The sequence below is a fragment of the Pholcus phalangioides genome, unplaced genomic scaffold (genome assembly GCF_987345545.1).
Source record: "Pholcus phalangioides strain wild (caught in Gottingen) unplaced genomic scaffold, Ppha-v1.0 ptg000008l_1, whole genome shotgun sequence".
Taxonomy (NCBI): domain Eukaryota; kingdom Metazoa; phylum Arthropoda; class Arachnida; order Araneae; family Pholcidae; genus Pholcus; species Pholcus phalangioides.
This window is the reverse complement of record NW_028301601.1, coordinates 38,474,455-38,498,266: the sequence shown is the minus strand read 5'-3', so window position 1 is coordinate 38,498,266 and position 23,812 is coordinate 38,474,455. Positions and strand designations below refer to the sequence as shown.

At 34.5% G+C, this 23,812-nt stretch overlaps 1 protein-coding gene across 2 annotated transcripts in view; it reads right to left on the bottom strand.

Moving 5' to 3' along the window:
* Nucleotides 1-23,812, bottom strand: part of LOC149084259 (TBC1 domain family member 19) — a 60,402-nt gene that overhangs the window by 35,458 nt on the left and 1,132 nt on the right. For both annotated transcript variants that reach the window (XM_089234623.1, XM_089234624.1), the window contains exons 2-6: nucleotides 8,063-8,179; nucleotides 7,795-7,867; nucleotides 5,969-6,081; nucleotides 3,110-3,184; nucleotides 1,590-1,653 (exon numbers count right to left, since the gene is read on the bottom strand). In XM_089234623.1, the coding sequence (XP_089090749.1) occupies nucleotides 1,590-1,653; nucleotides 3,110-3,184; nucleotides 5,969-6,081; nucleotides 7,795-7,867; nucleotides 8,063-8,170 (433 nt within the window). In that variant the 5' untranslated portion in view covers nucleotides 8,171-8,179. The remainder of the gene's footprint in view (nucleotides 1-1,589; nucleotides 1,654-3,109; nucleotides 3,185-5,968; nucleotides 6,082-7,794; nucleotides 7,868-8,062; nucleotides 8,180-23,812) is intronic.

The following is a 23,812-nucleotide window of genomic DNA, read 5'->3' as shown; positions in this document are numbered from 1 at the left end:
TGTAAAGATTAGTTTTGGCAACAGTGAGTTTGCCGGGAGAAGTTGGCGGGAAAGGCCGCGTTTTCTTTGTATGTCTGTGTATGATTGTCCTGTATGTTTTGTGTGCGTAATAAATGTTTCAAAAATGGAGGATGTGTGTTTTTCTCTGTGAAGAGCCCACATATATATACAGGGTGATTATAAAAAAACTATCCTGACATATGGGCCCATAACTATCATACCATTCACAGAAACTGAATGAAATTTTGGCATAAGGTATTTTGATGTATGCGCTCAAGAATGATATGGAAAACAACAGTGTCACTCTAACAGTTACGGTTACAGTGAGAAAATTTCGAAAATATCAAATGGCAACACCAAGTTTTTTGTATTGCAATGTGATCTCCATTGTGAAAAACCCTAAATAGCGTTCGAACGGCAACTGTAGCATGAAAATCACCGGCGGTAGATAGGCTAAAAGTGAGGACAACCAATAAGGACAGAGAAGCAGCATAAAATAAAGCATTTTATTGTGTTTCACAAATTTTCCACATGACCTTGTGGAGGACTAATCAGGCTGGGATCTCAGCCGAAGAAACGGTGTGACGAATGAAATGAACATTAATGCTCTGGTGCACGGCAAAGTCCTTTTTACTTTTTCCTTGCCTAGCTCCGGGGATTTTCGTACTACAGGTGCCATTCCAACGCTATTTAGTGTTTTTCAGTATGGAGATTGCATTCCAATACAAAAAACTTGGTGTTGCCATTTGATATTTTCGAAATTTTCTCACTGTAACCGTAACTGTTAGAGTGACACTGTTGTTTTCCATATCATTCTTGAGCGCATACCTCAAAATACCTTATGCCAAAATTTCATTCAGTTTCTGTGAATGGTATGATAGTTAGGGGCCCATATGTCGGGATAGTTTTTTTTATAATCACCCCATATATATATATATATATATATATATATTTTTTTTTTTTTTTTTTTGAGTATTTAATGCAGAGAGAAATGGGCCATATTGGAATGCAATTGTTTCATTGATGAAAAAATGTTATTCAAAACAAATTTGAAAAAATTCAATTTTTAAATAAAAAATGGGAAAAACCAATCCATTCATCATGGGCATAACCAATCTTCAATAATTTAAAGACTCGGGTGATTAGTTTAGTATGTTAAGTCTAAGCCGTTTGTCTCTTGAATCTGTTTGACTGGCTTGAGTTTCACTGCAATGTCATTTTCAAATACAGAGAGAAAAATGAAATAGTGCAATTTTCTTCTGTCTCTGCCAAATTGCTATCAACAACACTACTTGAGAAAAAATAGAAAACAATGACGAAGAAGGTTGAAAGAACTTTTGACTGAGTAAAAGCTTAAATCAGTGGTCCTCAAACTTTTTCCACTGGTGGCTCCTTTGTCTGTGTCATTATTTATCAGAGATCTCCAGAAAGTCTCAAAAAGGGTATGGCGTTGAATAGGCACATATCAATATAAAAAGCTCACCACAACACCCCCAGAAGCCGCAATGTACACTGAGAAATATTGCTTTAGGTATACGAAAACTCCTAGAGGAAAATAATGATAATAATATACTGATCGAGTCACATACCTACATCTTCTGTGCCTAATTCAAACCATTTTGTTTCGAATTCCTTTTGTTCTGATACTGGTCTCTGAAAAAAAAATCATATCCATATAATAGAAAGCCTGACAATATTAAATCCATATATTCATTTCTATTTCTAAATGAAATGGATAGAACACATTTATAAATATAATGAATAAATCACACTGCAGCTTACAAGTATTATCGAAGCAAGGAATTACCTGTTAGCATTGTACATGTGTACCAAAACATGCACAATAAAGCCCCAATTTAACAGACCTTGATTCTATGGATGTTAGATTTAAAAACAAAATTATATATATATATATATATATATATTTCTACTGTAAAACCTCTCTTTTGCAGACACCAGAAAGTAAAAAAAAATCATCCTTGAAAGAGAGCTGACTGCATCTGAGGGGGTTGTAATTGGAGATTTAAAAACAAAAATGTAATTATTTTTGGCTGTAAAAGAAGGGTGACCTTTAAGAGGTGTTCCACTGCATTTGCTTCTTCAAATAAAATTTTGAATGAATTTGTTAAAGATTATTATAGTTATGTTTTTAAAACAATTAATGATTTTAACAGGAATCCTATCTAGTTAATAAAGCCATGCCACAGAAAGAGAAGAAAACCTGACATTTTCTAATAGAAAAATTGACAGTAAGAAACCGCTACAGACTAGTGGCACCCAAACAATGAACAGCAGCACATTATAGTAACATGATATTGAGAATGGGTTCCGTGAGATATATTTTGAGGATAAAATTGTGTATTTTTAGAGGCATAATATAGCATTCGAACTCCAAATCAGTGCATCACATCATTCGTTGGCACCACCAGATCGAGCAAGGGTATCGGAAGATATTTAAAGTTCTAATCTTATTTCTAATCATGCTGCAAAACAAAAAATTTAGAAATCCCCAGATCAGAATTTTTTTGCTATAGCGATACTCTACTTTGTATCCAGATAGTGCAAAATAAATACACTTCTAAATTTTTCACTGATCTTAATAAAAGTGACAATATTAATTACTAATTAATATTAATTAGTGATAATATTAAACAAATAAAAAAACTGGCATGAAAAATGTATTCATAAAAAAAAATATATAAATCTTTTATTCTGTTATTACTCTTGATATTGATGAAATACGGTAAAGTTTCCCTGATACTTTGATTAAAAAGTAAAATAAATTCAAATCTAACGGACTTGATTTTACAAATACCCTTTCATTCCAATTAGTCCATTAAATTCCACAGGGCACATATTTATTGCACATTATTAGATGAATTTATCCCAACTGAGCTTGTGTTCACTTGCTTTGGCCACCCATTAGGCCCGTCATTTTGCTACAGGATTTAGAAAATACACTAGAAATGGTGTATATATATATATATATATACACTACATGTACACATAGAGTACATGTTCTTTGCCCCCCCCCCCGGAAAAGCTGAAATGATGGCTCTGCCATACTATACATTCATAACATTTATTTAAAAAAAGAAAATAACATTACCTTTCGAGCAAATGCCATACTCAATTCATTGGACATGTTATTTAAGCTTTTCACTATCCTTTTTTCCCAATTAGCCTGTAAAGGAAAAAAAAAATTACTATTGTATTATTAATATAATTATTATTACTTTTAAATACCAAAATTCACTATTGCATAAATAATTAATAACATCTAGTACAGTTACATTCTACCCATTATACTTTTTTCCACACCTGCATTAAAAATGCACTTTCTATACACATGTACATTTGAGAACATTTCACTAGTTTTGTTAATGCATAGAAAACAATTTAACACACATGACTTCTTTTGAAGTGAAACTTCTTTAGCGAGACATAGCAGTGAAAATCCATGAGGGAAAGAATGATGTCACAAAAAGTGAAACGCTTTCCTTTTCCTCAAAACTGGTTATGCCCAATACCTGGTGTGAGATTGGATATTAAGAGAGACTTGGCTGTGTAAGGTAAAGAAAATAAAGTTCGTTTGTTGGAGGGGGCGTGTATTCAGTAATAGAACCCACTCACGCTAACCCGTATATAGTTACATGTACTCAGAATTGAGATTTTTTGTGAAAAGTGCACATTTCCCAAACTCAAGTATAATCACGGGATAATTGTTGAATTAGTAGTTATTTCTAAGTTAAAACCAATAATTGTTTGGTCGATCAAAACAGTATTGGTATGGCATCTACCATTTTTTTTAAACTGGTCACGATTTCTATCATACCTGAAATCCAACGTTACTGCCAGCCTTTAACTCTTTATATCCTGACAGTACTTTAAGGTACCAGGTTAGATAATTCGTTTTAAACTGGTTGTTTCAAAAACATTGGGTTTTTTTTGTCTTTAATTAGAACTAAAATAACCTATCAAATAATATGATAAATATTTATTGTCATTATATTTATAGTTCTATTTTAATTTATTATAATTTTCTTCTTATTCTACTTTTCATAGTATCAGATATAAAGGATTGAAAAAAATCAGTTAATGTGATGCTCATCAATTATGGATAGGATAGGATTTTGGTTTTGCTGGTGCAATTACCAATTAGGCCAAACTGTGCCAAAACAAATGACCAATTAAAAATAAGATACAACTTGTTCCCTTCAAGTCAGGAAAGCAAAGGCCCGCATGATAAAAACAATATTGAGCAAAACATAAAACAATGACGTAGATTGTAAATAACTATAATTTATTATAAAAACCTGTGACTCTGATGAATTTAAAAATGTGAGAGGTATCGCAATGGTCAAAAAATTATCTATTAATTTAGCATGTTTTTCTTTGTAATTAATGCAAATCTACAATTAATAAACTTTCTAATTAATATGACTTAATTTAATTAAAGTAATTAGTGATACTGGGAAACTTCATGCATCATGTGACAAAAAAATTTAAGAAAAAATATTTTTTCTGTTTTTAAAAAATTTATTTCTGTTCATGGTCATGGTAAAAAAACTCCACATCGGAAATCAGGATAAAATTTCCAAAAATTTTATTTTTGAGAAAAGCCATAAAAAATTAAATTTCTTTATAAACAAATTTTTAAAAATACTATGGCACTTGTTGAACCTTTTGATTTCCAAAAATGTTAATTTCATACAAAAATTGTAATAAAAATTAATTGAACAAAAAATTTTTAAACAAAGCATTGCACAAATGCAACGTCAGTTAAAAATGGGTTAAAAGGGTATCACAGATAAGAGCAGTCCCCTCATTTATTTAGATATAGCCTATATCGGTTGCAGTTATACTATAATATCCCACTTACAGGGGTTCAACAAAATGGTAACAGATGCCATGCTTATGCCTTTCGTTCCCTATGCTGTTGCAAAACCTCTGGGAAATCTCCACAGAATGATACTTCTTTGCATAAGCATAATCCTTATACCTAATCCTTATATCCTTGGTGTCAGAGCAATGGGCTAAATTGCCCAAGTTCTTCCCTCTTGGGACACCAACGATTGATGACCACTCGATCACCATAGTGGTAATATGGCATTAGTCTTTTTTTACAGATACAGTAACACTTGTTCACTGATGAAGTTCTCTAAGCTCTAGCTAATTTCAAAGGGAAGCTAAGACTGGAACTAACCTTTCAATCAAGCATTTATTGAGGTTAAGTCAAATGCTATAGAAAATGTGCACTGGCAATTTGAGTAATGAAGCTTGCCGAAACATTTTGGAACTATCTGTTCAAAAATATCAGCACTACACATAAATACACAATAGTTTAGGAATTTGTTTCTCACTTCAGAAGTATATTTCTACATTTGAATGCATTGAACTTAGATCAGAAGACCATTTTTCTTTTTATTCACCTGGTAAACACCCAATGCCTTTATATTTTAATCAAAGTGTTTTTTGTATAAAAGGATTCATGAATTTTACATGAAACTTCTTTTTTTATCTTTTATTATCGTACTTATCAAGCTAGTATTATTCTGCTTCAGTTTTTCACATGTATTAGTGAAGTTAATTTAACCATCAATTGTGGAGACATTTCTACTGATTTTAGATAATGTTTAGGAATTATACTATTACATTTTAGACCAAACTTTCATTTTCATCATTAGTCAGTTAGTAAGGATGCTTTCAGTTCAGTGTATACATAAATGCAGTTTCAGAATGTGCTAATTATGAAATGTGTTATACCTTAATATAATTTTATACTAAATTCGTAGATTATGAGTTCATTACAATTTTTGTATAATGCATTTCTAATTTGCGATATTACTTGTTCATTTTCAAATTTTTTTTGTTACATATATGATAAATAACTGTTAAAATGAACAAAATGCTAGATTTTTTCATTTGCTACCAATAGTTGAAAGGCTATTTTAGAAAGTTTTTATACCTGCGCTTTCCTCACAAAATCCAATGGTTCCTTCTTTTGAACAACTGCTAATTTGAAGTTTGGCTTCTTATTGATAAACTGATACACTAGATTACGCAATTTTTGTTTATAACCTGTAAAATATGAGATATATATATATATATATAGTATGAAGTATTATAATTATACTTCATACCTAATATAAGTAAAAACGTAGTGAGAAAAAAAACAATCGTTCATACAATCTATCTTAAAGTTCTTTTTCTTTACAGATTTTTTTGGTGTGTTTTTTTCTATTTGATACAAAAATGTAAAAGTTCATACTTGCAACTCTAAAAAAACTTTTTTTTTCTTCGATAAATTGAATGGTGAATTTATTAAAAAGAATCTGTATGTATTAAGTTTCTTTTCCTTTCAATTATCATGTGTAAAAAGGTAGATTGTGAAAGGACGAATAATTTTTTATAAGTTAAATAATATTTTTTTCTGATGCAAGAATTCCTAAGGTGGGAACAATTTGACTGTATTGTGTGATTTTGCATTTTTGTTAACATTAATTTCTTTTTGGCAAAATAAGATTTTAGGTATTTTTTCTTTTCATGCTTTTCATTCTTGTTTTTTTCATAACTTTGAAAATTCTAACATTTTTTTTTTCATTCCCAAAAATAGCTAATTTGGCATTTACATGAAAATAATACAAATCATTATTTTTATCATATTGTTGCATCATTTTTATCGTTTATTTGCAATATAGTGGAAGATATTGTAGCCTTTAATGTTCAAAGCCCATGATTTAGAAAGGAAAAAATCTGGGTGTATTAGAAATATTCAAAAAATGAGAACAAATCACTTTATATATATATTAATTTATTTAGTTATTTTGTTTTTAGTAGTTTTTTTTAGTTTTTAATTAATCATAAATATTAAATAAATTCAATTTTTATAGATGTTGGTTGCCTTATAGAAGCATTTTATTTTATTACCATGAAAAATACAGAAATCCGAGAGTCAAAATTGCACTAGATTTCCTGTCTTGGGATTTTATGGACATTTTGGGAATGCAAGGGTTATTAGTAGAGCCCGGAAGTTCAGGCAAACTGCCATAAATGCCTTTTTTCCCTATTTTCAAGCTTTTTGTAAAAATGCCTTTTTTTTTTAAAACTTTTCCTGCCATATAAATGCATATTTTAACATAGTTTTAAGTTTATAATTGAATTTTAGAGGCCATCATCTGCAAAACTTGGATATTTTGAGCATTGAGAACAAAATCATTAGTTTTTAAAAAAATTTTCCAACTCTCAGTACCAATTTTCATCAGAAGCCTCTCCCCATCCTGAAATTGACCTAATCTTTAGGGACCTGAAACACTTTATTTTGGGCTTGAAATCAATTTACCTTGGATAATAATGCAGTTATTATAAACTGTAATTGAAGCAGTAGACGGATTATGTGCAACCAATTTTTCAGATAGTTTTTGGACACTTAATATACCTTAGTGTTTTCAATTATACTTCCTTCCATAAATTATAAATGCCTTTTTTTAGTGCCTATTTTAGTCATTTTCAATGCCTTTTGCCTGCTTATTTCAATCATTTTTAGTGCCTGAACTTCCAGTCCTAGTTATTAGATTTTAAAGTTGCAATATGATTTTAAAAAAATTATTGCATTTTATTTAAAGTGAGAAGGAAGAGACAGTTGAAAACTGGCATTGTCAAGGTGCACATAACATTTTGAACCACATTCTATGATCCTAAAAAAATCGATATTACTTGTAAAATGACATTCTTTAAAGTCAACACTAGCAATTTAATTGACATAAAATACATACTGGATCAGAGTTGCCTTACCTGATTCAACAATTAGCTCCCTCATTTTTTCCTCCAAATTGTCACAAGTTATATTAGGATCGGTGATGAGATTCTGAAAATAAATTATATAAAATATTATAATTTTTATGAAACTGAAACAATAAGATAATAAAACAGAAATGAATAATCAATAAATATGATTCATTTTTCAGTAACATGGCTGACAAAAGAAATAAAAGCCATCATAAAAAAACTGCAAAGCATAACCAAATTTTATTTAAAAATCAAATTTGGAAGTAAAAATTACCTGCAATTTCCTTAATAAGCTATAGTAAACATCAGTATTCTCTAATTCCTTTGCAACTGATATGACTGGCTCCGGCCAATTCTCTTTTTGTAAACTTTCCATGTCCATAGTTCAAAACTTCAGGTTAAAAAAAAGAAGAAAATATTTTAATACAAAATTGCTGCTTTCAAATTTTTAGTGTAGAGTTGAAAATAATTGCTGTTGAATTTTCACAACAAAATTTTGAAGTAAAAGTTATGGGTTAATTAAACAGTGATTTCATAAGGCTGGAAAAACCAAGAAAAATATAACATTGAACTTGACACAAGAGCACTTATAAATTGTCAAAAAATCAAAAAACAGAGATTAGTCAATCAAGAAGCATCGGGTAGTATTAAGAGCATGTGCACCAATCATATTTTTATCTCAATAAGGGCCGTCCAAGTATTAGATTGGCAGATTTTTTAGCCATTTTGACCCCTCCCCCCACCCATCTCTTCAGCAAAATTTTATCAGCTCTGCCTTCCCTACCTCCTACAGCATACTGGGATCAGAGATGTGGGGAAGAGGGGGTGGGGGCTAGTGCCGCCGCCCCAGATGACCAAAAATTTATTTTCTTGATACAAAAAAAATTTTTTTTTGAATTAAAATCTTGGAATGCCTTCATATGTTATTATAATCAATTTCTGCTAATTTCAATGCTATTTAAAGGCTAAGAAGAAATAAAAAAGAAATAATAGTAAAAGTAATACAATGAGTGATACATATACATATGTATCACTATATGTAAATATGATATACATATTTTTCTCTTCCTTTGAATATTTCTATTTGTTTAGCCACCAATTTGAACCAAAGTACATTACAATGTTATTAGGTTTTCTATTTGCATGAAGACATAAAGCAATGAGATAAAATTTATCAGAGAAAAAATATAAAATAGACCATTGTAGTTTCACAAAAAGTTCAAGAATTATATATATTGTAGGTGATTCAGTGTTCAAGACATAATTTATGTGATAGTGTCATGTGATAGACATAATTTATGTGATATGCTATTAGCAGGACATGTGAAAATGAAATAGAGCAATCAAAACATTTCATAATGCTAGGAAAATATCATTTTCATTATTTCAGACGTTTTTACATATTGATATATTTCATACTTTTTGTTAAGTGTTGTTAGTTGTTTGGTACTCCGATTGGAAAAAATTCATTATTTTAGGTGCATTGAAAGAGAAACTTTTCTGGAAGAGATGTTTTTTAGTTTTTGGTATTTGATATTCGTTTTTAAGTCTTACCGAGGTTCTATTTGTTTTTCTCTGTAACCATTCGTTGTTTCTTGTTAAGAAGTTAATCATTCTGTAAATATATAGCTGTCTGATGCTAAAAATATAGCTATTTATATTATTACTGTTTTCACGATATGTGTCCATTATCATACTTCTTATTTTATTATATATGTTGCTTAGTTTTTCAATGTTAGTTTGGTATGCACCTCCCCAAGCACATAAGCCATAGGTTATTATCAAGAAAACCCAAGCATAGAAAACCTCTTTTAGAAAGTCTGCATCTATTAGGTACTTCAATCTATATATCAGGACTGTGTGTAATCTAAGTTTTTTGACAAGTTTGTTGCAATGAGCGCTCCATTTTAGGTCATCTTGAATGATTATTCCTAGATATTCATACTTGTAAACTCTTTCTATGAGTTCACAATTACAGTTATGTTGTTCCTGTGGGTGACAGTTATGGATTTTAACGTGAATTTCAGTGTCATGATGAATGCTTCGTGTTTTTATGCATTGATATTTTGTTTTACTAATGTTTAGTTTACGTTTATTTCTTGTCATCCACGGATTTATATTTCTAAGGTCATTTTCAGTTTTTATTAAAAGATTAGTTATATCGTCATCTTCTATATATGATGGCGTATCGTCTGCAAATGAGATTAGCTGTTCGTTCAGGTGCATTTTGCAAAAGTCATTTATATAAATTAATAATAATGTGGGACCCAACACTGATCCCTGGGGAACACCTTTTTTGGTTTCATGGTAATCACTAATTTTCTTATTTATAGTAACAGCTTGGTGTTTATGTAAATAATAAGTTTTGAACCATTCAAGTACATGTCCCCTGACTCCAGCCTTATGTAATTTTATTGTTAATATCTTTAAGTCTACGTTATTAAATGCTTGCTTAAAATCCAGATAGACTATTATGCAATATTTGTGTTATTATTATAACCATTATTTAGATAATTGCAGACTTTTAATACAGCTATTTCAGTATTTTTGTTTTACTGGAATACATACTGGTTGCATGCAATAAAGTTGTTATTGTTTAAGAAGCTAATTAGTTGCTCATTCATATGTTTTTCAATAACTTTTGAAAATATTGGAAGAAATGAGATTGGTGTGTAGTTAGCCATATTGATAGGATCTCCTTTTTCATAGATTGTATGTACGAGGGAGAACTTAAGTTCATCGTAAAAATGACTTTTACTTACTGAAGAATTAATTAGGTTTTTCAAGATATCAATATACAATAGTGCAATATGGTATGTGCAATAATTTTCAATATTTTTGGTGTTAGCCTGTCATACTCACTTGATTTATGTTCATTGAAATCATTTATTAATTTTTTCAAAGTGGGTATTTCAATTTCCATGCTGACCATTGAATTTGAAACAGTCATTGTCATCTTCATACATGCATTCATTATCTTCTCTATCCAGGTTTCTTGTAATAAAGTCTATGTTAAATTCATTTGCCAATATTTTTGAGTCTTGATGATTTGGAAGAATTTTATTTGAATTATTTTTGTTGAGTACAAAGTTGTTTATATATTTCCATTGTTTTCTTTTGTCTTTGACATTCAAAAAATTTGTTTTTTTTTTATATTCACATTTGGCTTGCTTAATTTGGTTTTTCGGTGTCTTATCATAGAATTTGTATTCCATTTCATATGTAATTATACCTGAATACTATTTGTATTTTTTATATAATTTTTCTTTGATGTTTATTTTTTTTATATGAGCTCTTTTGTAATCCATTTATTTTTACCTGTTGATCTTTTTGCCTTTTTTCTAGTCCACAGGTTTGAGTTAAGTGTTATAATATCTAGAAAGCGTTTATATTTTTGATGGACCAACTTCTCATCACAGACGTTTTTAAGAGATATTTGATATAAAGTTTTCAAATTTATTATAATCAATTATGGTTTTAGTACATTCAATATTATTTGTTACTTTTTTTATATCTTGAAAATCAATGTATCCTAATATTGGATAATACAAATACAAATACAATACAAATACAAATACAACGCCACAACAGGCAAATTGCCCAACGAGGTGGCTGACTTAAGAATATCATGGATCCCCGAGCCATTTTTTGGAGGCCCTACCTACTACTGCTACACCACACATGATCTGTTAGTTGAATTTTGAACACATTAAATTTTCGTGTAGTATTTTTCTTCGTTCTATAAAAAACATGATCAATACATGTGCCTCCTACTTCAGTTTCTCTAGTAATAGATTCCTGTAAGGACACAAAGCCACCAACAGCCATTATATCTAAGTAATTAGAGATTTTGTTATTGTTATCAAGTATATTTATATTTATATCACCAACAATTAGCATATTTTGTCTCGTGTTTTGAATAAGTATCTTAAGCTCATCATTAAATTGGGATACAGTGAAAGAATGTGATCTATAGAGTAATAACACATCAACATCATGATCTGGGAAGTTTATCTATACGCTTTCTGCAGTTTTGTATTTGCTAGATTTTTTAGTACTTCTAAGGGCTTTATCGACATACATAATGACTTCGCCTGATTTATTGTATGTTCTACAATCAGAGTATGAATAGTAGTCAGTAATGCTCAGTAATGCATTCATAATTAATAATGTTATAATTGAACAGTTCATCCTCCTTCACCCATATTTCTGAAAGACATATCTATTTGAACTTGTAGAGATCTCAAAAATACAAGGAAAGTATCAAAGTTAAATTTTAAACTTTGTATATTTACAATTAGGAAATTTATATACTGGTTAGAATTTTGAGAGTAATTAAAAACTTATCTACATCAGTCAATTCCTCCAGAAAAACCTTCGTTCTGCTCCAGTTCTATATAATTTATTGTTCGTCATTTCTGTTCAACTTCCTGAGGTCTTCCTCATCTCTGATTCTCCATACATGGCTGTTTTCAGTTTTCCGGAGGAAAATTTTCTCCTCTTTTGTCCAAGCATAATTATAATCATAGGTCCTTTTAAACTCTCTGACCAAGTAAAATAGATGCTTGCACTCCTGGGAAAGATGCTCATTTATATATACCGTTAGATTTGAAGTTGGGATCAGTTTTGTCAGCTTTAACTTGATTCTCTTTTGCCTTCTGTATCGAGTCTTTTTGAATCTTCATTCACGAATCTCACTATTATGGGCTTGCTTTTGGCTGAATTTCTGGTAGGTACTCAATGTAAGTTTTTATTGGTGTGTTTTCCTGTATGCCAATCTCCTGTTTTATAGCATCGACAATTCTTATAACACTTTCTGAGGCTGTTTCAGGAACACCATTGATCTCAATATTATTTTTCCTGCTCCTGTTTTCCAAGTCGTTTACTCTTATTTTCAGCTTCTTCATTTCATCCTTCAAGTTTTTATTTTCTAGTTTCATCTCATTTTCTTTGTCAATTTGCTCTACATATATTTTCATGCCATTAATTTTATTTCCAAGTTCTTCCATGCATTCTGAGTTGTGGGTTATGGCTTTTACTATCCCACTTGTTTCTTTGCTTGTCTCTTCATATTTTTCCTTTAGATCTTTGATGGATTTATTAAATGAAGCTTTCATTTCCTGTCGAAGATCTTGAATCATTTTCTGTATTTTATCTAAAGGGGGGGCTGGAATCAGCGCTATCCGGGTTGGTCTCCTTCATGCACTCAAAACACAAAACGCCTCTTTTTTTGTCCTCAATATTTTTCTAAAGGCCCCCTCAGTTGTTCCCACACAGACAGGATGTATAAATCGTGAACATTTTTTACATTTGAAAAATTCTGAATCATCTACAACGGAATCTCTGCACTTCATACACTCCATGCTTACTATGGTTTTCACCCTCAGATTTATCCACTAGATGTCGACACTATTGTTCTTTGTTATTATCGCATGTGATTATACTTTGTCACATATATTAATTTTAACGCATGCTTTTCTAATAATTAATGCTATTTAGGTACTTGTTTGGTTCATTAGTCCAAAAATTCTCACCTTTCATACATTTTCTGGTAAATATAAATCCAAAATAAAATTAAATATAGAGAGCACTTTTTAGCATGTTTGTTTACATTGGCAGCGTTGCCAGATTTTGTCAAAATCACATTTCCTGATTCACATCACATTCCATTTTCATCACATTTCCAAAATTTGAATGCAGTATAACCTTGAATGTTGACCAAGAAACATAACATTTAAATATTCTTATACCACTCCCTAATGCCACCTGCTGGGCATAAGGGAATGGTTTACACTTTTTCCTACAAAAGTATTATCTAATTTTGTAAAAAAATATATTAAGGAAATTTTTTTTTTTTTTTAATTTTTTCCATATCATATACCTTTGTGTGGTTCCTTATCCAAGTGATTTGTTTTCTGTTTCTCCTTGTGATGCCTAGCATACATCCTCCCTGCTCCTTTGTGTTGTCTGTAGCCTTTGTATCGTCTTGTTTGTAAGTGTCCATGTTTCACCTCCATAAGTCAGTGCTGGTAGCACACACTGGTTAAAAACTTTTCTTTTCAGGCATAATGGCATGTGACTCTTCAGAATTACACAGATTTTGCCAAAAGTGCTCCATCCAATCCTGATCCTTTTGTTCATTTCATTAATGATTCCGTTGCCCATGGTAATTTCTTGTCCCGGGTATATATAGATTTCTACTTCTTCTATCTCTGTGTTGTTGAGCAAGATTGTCCTCTTCAATGCAAAGGGGTTGAACATAACTTTAGTCTTTTGCAGATTCATTTTCAAGCCCACCTGAATACTTGCCTTCGAATTTCTCTTCATGCCTTTTGATCTGTCGAATGCAGCTGCAACATTCCAGAGATTCATACATATGGTGTTGCAGGGTTTCACCTTTTGTGTACCGTATTTCAACGATGTTCTTGTGGCATCTACAAACGCTGAAGAGCACAAAGAACATTTGCGCCAAGTATTCAAATGCTTTCCTGAATTTGGAGTTCGCCTCACCACTGACAAATGTGTTCTGGGCAACCATCAGTTCGATTTTTGGGTCATGTGATCTCTGCAACCGGCATTGCACCTCTTCCAGAGAAGGTGTCGTTCATCGCAGAATACCCAAAACCAAACACAGTCAAAGAGCTCCAACGATTTTTGGTCCTCCTCAATTTTTATCGTCGCTTTGTTCCAAAAGCAGCAGAGACGCGGGCACTCCTTCATAAATTTCTAGAGGGTGCCAAGAGAAACGATAAGAGGAAGATCGCTTGGTCCAAAGAAGCCAATGAAGCATTCCTGAAGTCTAAGCAGGATCTGGCAGATGCAACAGCTTTGGCATTTCCAGTGACAGGAGCATCTTTGGCTATTGTGGTAGATGCTTCTGATATTGCCTTGGGCACAACTTTGCAACAACGTGTGTCAGGATCTTGGCAGCCACTTGGGTTCTACTCCAAGAAGTTATCTCCTGCACAAAAGAATTACAGCGCCTATGATCGAGAGCTGTTGGCAGCTTACTCTGCTATCAAATATTTCAGGTACATGGTTGAAGACCATCCATTCGTCCTGTACACGGATCAGAAACCTCTCACATATGCCTTCAGCCAGACTACTGACAAGTGCTCATCGTCAGCTTCGACACCTCGATTTCATTGGTCAGTTCGCCACTGGCATCCAACACATCAAAGGTGCAGAAAATGTTGTGGCAGATGCATTGTCTCGGATATCCATATCTACCATGGAGACACCATCTTCCACCGACTTCAAATGAATGGCAGCGGAACAACTCAAAGATAAGGATATTTAGCAACTAATTACCAATCCTTCATCTACTTCCTTGAAGATCCACTCTCTTCCAGTTGATGAATTAAAGCTTCAGCTCTGCTGTGACGTCTCTACAGGTTGCATTTGACCACTGGTTCCATCTTCGATGCGTAGGGACATCTTCACTGCCTTGCATGGACTGTCACATCCTGGAGTGAAGGCCTCTGTGAAACTAGTTCAAGAGCATTTCGTGTGGCCCACACTGAAGGCTGACATGACCACTTGGGCACGTACATGCATTAACTGTCAGAAGTCTAAAGTGAGTCGGCACACAAAGAGCCCACATGGGGAATTTTCACCACCTGATACCAGGTTTGAACACGTCCACATTGATATCGTAGGCCCTTTGCCTCCATCAGAAGGCTACAAATATTGCCTCACCTGCGTGGATCATTTCTCTAAATGGCCTGAAGCCTTCCCTACGCCGGATAGTTCTGCTGACACTGTGGCCAAGGTTTTCTATGCTGGATGGGTTGCTCGGTTTGGTTCACCTAACAGAATCACCTCAGATCAAGGTGTCCAGTTTGAGTCCTTTTTGTTCAAGGCTCTAACCAAGTTCTTGGGAATCAATCGCCAGAGGACCACATCATACCATCCAGAAGCAAATGGCCAAGTAGAAAGCTTCCATCGAGACTTTAAGTCTGCTATCAAGGCTCATGCAACTAACCACTGGGTAACAGTACTTCCTACGATTTTATTGTGTTTTTGAGCAACCTGGAAGGAGGACTTGCAAGCTACAACTGCGGAAATAGTGTATGGTGCACCTATACAACTTCCAGGAGAGTTTTTTCTACCTAATCGTCATCACCCAGATACATCAAGCTTCATTGATCAGTTAAAGACCACCATGGAAAATTTAAGCCCTAGACAGACTGTTCGCCACAATAAACGTGCTGTTTTTGTCAGCAAGGACCTGCTGTCCTGCTCATATGTTTTCCTCCGCATGGACAGAGTGAAGAAAGACCTAGAACCTCCGTACGAGAGACCTTACCAGGTGCTGTCAAGATCGGAAAAGGTCTTCTAAATACACTGCTGGCCACCGTAAATGCAACACCCTGAAGGAAGCATGCAAATAATATGAAATTTACAACATGCATTAGCAAAGATGAGATATGCAAATGATTAGAATTTCAGCGCAGACGCACATCACACGCTTCTGTGGCACCACTTCAAAGCGCTATTTAAGGCTTGGAGATTTCGACGATTTGAAGTACGGCAATTGTGTTTTTCTTGTGGTTTTTTCAAAAAAAACTATCAATTATGCCTCGTAGAAAACAGCGATCATCTTTTGATCAAGTATCCGAGTTCGACAGAGGAAGGATAGTGGCCTACCGAGATTGTGGATTATCTTTCAGGGAAATCGGTAGTTGTGTTGGACGAAACCAAACAACTGTAATGCGGATATGTGATCGTTGGATGCAGGAGGGTACGACGGACCGACGTGTTCGATCACATCCACCTCAGTGCACCACTTCACGTGATGACAGGCGTATTGTGCGTATGGCAGTGACGGATCGCTCAGCCACATCACGAACCACAGCACAGCACATTCAGTCTGTACCGCATCATCCAGTGTCTGCGCGTACCATTCGATGCCGTTTACAGCAGAGTGGTCTGTCCGCAAGACGTCCATTGCTTCGTCTACCCTTGACGCAGAACCACAGACATCTCTGTCGCCAATGGTGCGATGAAAGAAGGATGTGGACGGCACAATGGAATGAAATTGTCTTTACTGACGAGTCACGCTTCTGTATGCAACACCACGATGGTCGGATTCGAGTCTGGAGACACCGTGGAAAGAGGATGCTGAACAGCTATGGTATGGGGCGGTATTGGATATCACTCTCGCACTCCTCTGGTACGCATTGCCGGTACTTTAAAAAGCCAGTGCTACATCTCCGAGGTGTTGGAGCCAGTTGTCCTTCCTTACCTTCAGGGCTTGCCCACAGCCATATTTCAACAGGATAATGTGCGACCACGAGTGGCACGCATTGTCCAAAGGTTCTTCGTCAATCGCCAGATTGAATTGCTTCCCTGGCCAGCTCGCTCTCCGGATCTTTCGCCGATAGAAAACATGTGGTCCATGGTTGCTCAACGATTGACCCAGATTACATCCCCAGCTGCCACACCAGATCAACTTTGGCAACGCGTGGAAGCTGCTTGGTCTGCTGTACCCCAAGAACACATCCAAAGTCTCTTTGAATCAATGCCGAGGCGTGTGGCAGCGGTGATCTCCAACAATGGCGGCTACTCTGGCTACTGATTTTGGCAGGAACCACACTTCACAGAAGTCTATAAATTTAATCATTTGATGCTTGGTCAACATGTTATCTACAAAATAAATATTGTTGCGATATCTCTTGTCTTTCTTGGTGTTGCAATTTGGGTGGCCAGCAGTGTACTAATAAAAGGTAGACCAGTATCTGTAAACATAGACAGAGTCAAACCGGCTTACATCTGCGGTGATGACCTGCCCTTCAATGCCCCCAAGCCTTCTAACGATCAACAAGCAACAACAACTTCAAAGCATCAGCAGGCAACAACAACAACTTCAAAGCATCAGCAGGCAACAACAACAACTTCAAAGCATCAGCAGGCAACAACAACAACTTCCAAGCATCAGCAAGCAACAACAACAACTTCCAAGCATCAGCAGGCAACAACTTCAAAAAGTCAACACACTCCCAGGGACAAGAACCAACCTTTAATGACCACCCGCTCGGGTAAATGGGTCAGGTTCAGGTTGCCCTGCAAGTAGTTCTCTTGCTATCGCTGGCAGGGGACAACCTGTGGGGAATCGGACAAAGCCGACCACAGGAGGAAGGTCATCAAGGAGACTGAGTTAGTTGGTTTTCGAACGCTCTGAGGAATGGCCGCGCTTCTTGTTGAGAGAGGAAAGTTTTTTATATTTATTTACTATGTAGTCCTGCTGTATACATTTTAAATAAAATATATTTTTATAAAAAGATGTCATCACTCTTCCTGCCATCCACCACCTATAAAGGCTTCATTTATAATATACAGTATTAGTATCGAATTAAGCATTGGAGGTAAAACTGGGTTTTCCTACAAGCAGGTTTTTTTATGATGTGTGAACCAAATAGGACCATTCACATCAGCAAAAACGTGCAACTTTACCAGCTATGTGTTCATGCTCTAGTTTAATGGGAAGGGAAAAAAACTCAACAAAAATAAAGAAAAGTTCAGTGAAACACACAATGAATTTGACTCCCCCACAAGCAGTCAGCCAATGTGGCCCAACGTAAAGTGCTGTCATGAGGCGGCATATTTGCGCTCTGAAGGAAAACAGTCATACTGCTTTTCTTAAGCCAGGTTTTTCTGCCCCACTTGAACCAAATAGGGCCATTTCACGTCCACAGAAACGTGTAACTTTATCGTGCTAAGCGTTCGTGTTTTGCTAGCATAGCACATCGTCTGTTTTGTAGTCCCCACATCCAAGTATTTTTGCACAAAAAAGGGAGACAGAAAGGAGGTGAAAGAAAACACGACTAAAGTGAAGAGAAGATCTGTGAAATGTGCAGTGCATGACGCATTTGACTCCTCCAGAAGCCAATTACGCCTGAAGTAAACCACTGGCATGTTGCACTCTGTAGGAAAACAGTCATACCACTTTTCCTACTGGTAAGTGGACGCAGAGTCACACTAGGCAATTCTCATTACACGCAGCACAGAAAACCTGCTCCTTGGAAAATCTGTCATTATTGGTGAGTGAACGGCGTATCAGGCCGCGTGATTCATGTTGCATGTGGTGCTAAAAATCATCTAGGAAAACCCAATTAAATTAAATCACTGCAACTTTGTTTGCCATCTAACCTCTGGTAAAAAATACAACATTAAAGTGCAATACAAAATCAACATGTGTTCTCTCTGACTTTCATTTATGTGATTTGACTTGAATGATTAATGTCCTCTATACCTGCTGAGGGCTTTAGAACAAGCGATGAATCACAAACATTACATAAGTTAGAATCCAAAGAACATGACTGACAGAACAAAAAAGGGGGAAAATAAAAGCAGACTTATGGAAAGGAAAATAAAATAAAACAACAATACAAATTATGATAACAATGAAAATGAAAAAAAGGGGGAAAAAAAGATAAATTTTAATTGAACATGAATGGAATAAGGCAAAAACAAGAAAAAGATTTAACAATATTAAATACATACATGCATACAACTATATATTATCCAAAAAAAAAAAAAAAAAGCTTAACAATTTGACAAGGAGGAAAAAATAATCACACACACACACACATATATATTCTCACAAAATTTCTACTTCAGTTACTATAGCTAGCATAAAAACAAAGAAAAATAAGAATGATTTCAAAATCTATTACAAGCTGACAAATATAATTCAAATTCCTCACTTAATAATTTAGATGAAATTTTCAAGATATATAGAGATCCAGTTATAATCTTGAATATTTGAGATACCAATGTTTCTAAATAATCGCTTTCTCTGAATGTCCTATTTACTACAAACAAACATTAAATGATCAATCATATCTTCAGAGCTGCAAAAATCACTAGTAGCCAAACGTTCCTGGTTTATCTTGAATAGATAGCTTTTGGTTGGGGCTCTGTTAGCTAACAAGTGGTAGAATAATGTCTCATATTTGCGTCTTGAAAAATGAAGCGAAAACATTTCAATAGATTTAAAGAAACAATCTGCCAGAGGATAATTTAATTGATCCCTAATGAACTGGTAAACATGAAGTTTCCATTTATTTTGGAGCAAATTCAGAACATCTTCAACATATGCATATTCTGGAGGTGGAGTGACAGGGTTGTTAGCTGCTGAACGTGCGAGTTGAGTCAATCAGCAATTTCATTGTATAAGATGTTTTTGTATCCTGGTGACCAGACAATTGATATTGAATTGGCTTTATAAGAGGTATGAAGTGGTTAAAATGACAGTGAGATTTAAGCTTAACTGTAGACACTAGACAGTGCTGAGATGGTAGATTTACTATCTGACAGGATAACATAATCAGTTTTTTCAGAAATAAATTTAGATGCAGCCTTGGCAATCGCCAAACAATCCGCAGAAAATGCAGATGAGCAGTTATGAACCAAAGCTTGAATACAACATGAATTTTTTACACAAAAAATGCCAATGGATGTATGGTGGTTGTTTTTTGAAGCAATGATATTAATTTATAGATAATTTATAGATTATTCAATATTAATTTATAGGCCTTGGCATTAACTCTATCCGGACCAGGTGCAGTATTAGGTGTTTTCTAAATTGCTGATAATATTTTTGAAAAGTAACAGGTATATTGACATCAGATAAAAAAACTACTATGGGGACCACACAGAAAATCATAATTTTTATGAATATATGGGTTAATGAGAGTTTCTTGCAAAAGATTTATTTGCTCATCAGGATCAGTCACTAAAGGATTATGATGATGAAAAATGAGGTTGCTGTCTTTGTGAAATATTAATTGAATGAATTAGAGTCTTCTTAATATTGTGAAGATTTTATAAGATGCATGTGTAAGCAACTGATTAGTCATGAAGTTATTTATATGTTGCTTAAGAGATCTCTTAAAAATGGCAGATCTTTTTTTGTATAAAATCAAACAGGGCTAGCATGGGCAACTTCTGTACTTGCAGAAGTAAACAAATGGATGTATCAAAATATTCATTATATTGATAGCTCTTATCAATATAACGAATGAGTTACTGTGATTTGTGAATTTATACAGGAGGTCTTTATGAATTCTGAGTAGGTGCTATTGTCATAATTCATAAAATTATTGCTATATTTTTTCCAACAGGTTACAATACGTCTTTCAGAAGCACAATGAGCTGGGATTTTAATTGACAAAGTTATAGGGATAGGATCACTTCCATAAAGTGAATCTTCTCGCAAGACCATGTGATATTTCCAAGATCGGTACTGCAACAACTGAGGTCGATTGTATTGGAAGAAACCACTGAAACCATGTGTAGGAGAAAGAGGTTGGTTGTATGATGCAGACAGGATTTAAAATTAACCAGTTATACACATGACCTGCTGTATCTGTGCAAGATGAAGACCAAGCAAAATGTAAGCTGTTAAAATCGTCAACAGCTATGAATGGAGGTTAAATCTTCTGGAACGGGCTAGACATTATGGAGATAATATCAGATGTATCTGGAAAATATAAATTAAAAACGTGGTAACAGGATTATTTCATAAGTAGATTTTTATTATAAGAGCTTCCACTTTTGAGGAATTGTAGTATAAATTTTCTTGGGAAAGAATATTGTTTCTGACAGCTGTCAACACACCGCCCCTTTCACCATCATTATGGTCACATCTATAAATTTAGAAGTTTGGTAAGTAAAAGTGATCATTCACAGTTAAGATTCTTGAATACAAAGAATGTCAAAATCTTTGACGAGTCTTAAAATATGATGTTTTTTATGCTTAATATTTCTGACATTCCACTGTAAAAGATTATGATGTGAAGAGAAGACATTAAAACAGAAAGTAGTAGTGATATTAAAATCAGTTGTGCCTTAGCTTGGCACGTTCTGATATTGATTGAGAAAACTGATCCACAATGGATGAAACAAGTAAGGGTTCCATTAGTTGTTGTTGAGAAGATGAGTTGGCTGAAGATCCGGGTTTCTTACAACGAGGCAAATTTAAGTGATTCCCCAAGGTACGTAATTCTGTGACCAAAGTTACAACCATAAATTTCATGTTATTAGTTGTGGAATCAGCCAGGACTATGGTTCATCATAAGCAACTTCCTAAGAAGCTGTGGACAGAGGCATGCAATACTGCTGTATTCGTTCTCAACCACACGTCTGACTTCAGTAGATGGTAAAACACTGCATGAGCTGTGGTATGGTAAGCCATACAATTTTAATTTCAAATTTCTACGAGTGTTTGGTACTAGGTGTTATGCTCATCAACCAAAACAAAGGCGTCGAAAGTGGGACAGAAAGTCTGTGGAAGGGTCTGTTTGTTGGTTACCAGGCTCACGATGGATATAGTGTGTACATACCATGTAAAAATGCTGTTTAATTAACCTATAATGTCATTTTCTGTGAAGAATTATCATTCAAATCAGAAACATCATTTTCGAATTTCACACGAATTTTATCGAAAATTGTGATGAGTGCAGTGATGAAGATGATAACATCCAAGTGTCCCTGAGGACTGATGAAAAACCAGAAATTGTGGAAAGGCGGTATCCTCTTCGAGAATGTATATATATATATATATATATAGACCACCTCCTTTTCTTACAGAAAACCCCCAAAGCAGAATGTGCCAAAATGTGTGACGTACGTCGCAGAACAACCAGTGCTGTTGCAGAACAATCTGGAAGAATTTTAAGAACAGTGTAGAAAAACGCTATTATGTATATGCGAATTTTTACCGCAGAACATTTTCAGTCAGCTGAGGGCTCGTTGCAGAACATCGCAAAACATTCTGCTTTGGGGCAGAAAACTATGTGCTGTTTGTCAGTACCTTGACTGGTGTTAGCACTCCTACCAGTTATAGTGAAGCTGTAAGTTTGCCTGAAGCGAAAATGTGGCATCATGCCATGGAGGAAGAATGCCATGGAGGAGTTCAAGATGATGGTCCCCTAGACTTGTTCTTGGGTGTCCAAGTTCAACAGAAAGAAAATGGGGACATTTTCATATCTCAAGGCCTGTATGCTGAGAAAATCTTGCATCATTTTGGTATGGAGCAAGCTAAGCCAGTAGCTATTCCATGTGAAACCACTAAAGCTCGGGAGGGAGCTGATCCTGTCAATGTTCCCTATAGAGAAGCAGTTGGGTGCTTACAGTATCTAGCTGTGGCTACTCACCCGGATATAGCTTTTGCTGTAACTTTTGTGTCTCAAGCTTTGTGCAAACCAACAAAAGATGACTGGATTCGTGTGAAAAGGATCTACAGATACCTTCGTGGTACCATTGATTTGGGTCTGATGTATCGTTCATATCTGAGATCAAGCTTCTGTGTTTAGAGTGATGCAGATCATGCTGGTGATCAGAAAACTCAAAGGTCAACTTCTGGAATGGTCTCTTGGAATTCAGGTGCTGCTATCACCTGGTGGTCAAGACCTCAACACAGTGTAGCCATCTTGGAACAGCTTCGGTATAAGGGACACGCCAACTTAGTGACTTTTTTCCGACGATAAGTTGCCAGCGCCGGCGCACTGTAGTGTTCTGCATTGTCTGCTGGGTTGTCGTTGTTCTAGAATGTTCTTTGTTCAAAAAATACAGCGAGATGACGCTGGTGGTTATTTTCTATTGTTTCTAGCGAATCTTTTAAAACTTCCGCCATTTTCCGTGTCTTCATTATCTCTTTTTTTTTTCTTCCAAATGATGTCACCTTATAGCCACGCCGTTTTGAATGATTTGAAAAATTGTTGGAGATTAGTTCATTTTCTCTTCTTTCCGTATATATAATGTAGTGTGTGGGTTGGATTAATAATTGGATATCTCTTCCTCAGGTTGTACCTTTAATATTTTCCAATATTTATTCTTTTCTACATACAGGATGCCTCTGTATATTTTTTATTTATTTTATTTAAAAGAACCTGGATTCCTGGAAAGAGAGTCCGGGTTTTAATTAATAATACATAGAATATATTTATACAATATGTAGGACTGTTGTTTATTTAAAAGAATCTGGATTTCCGGAAAGAGTCCGGGTTTTAATTTATAA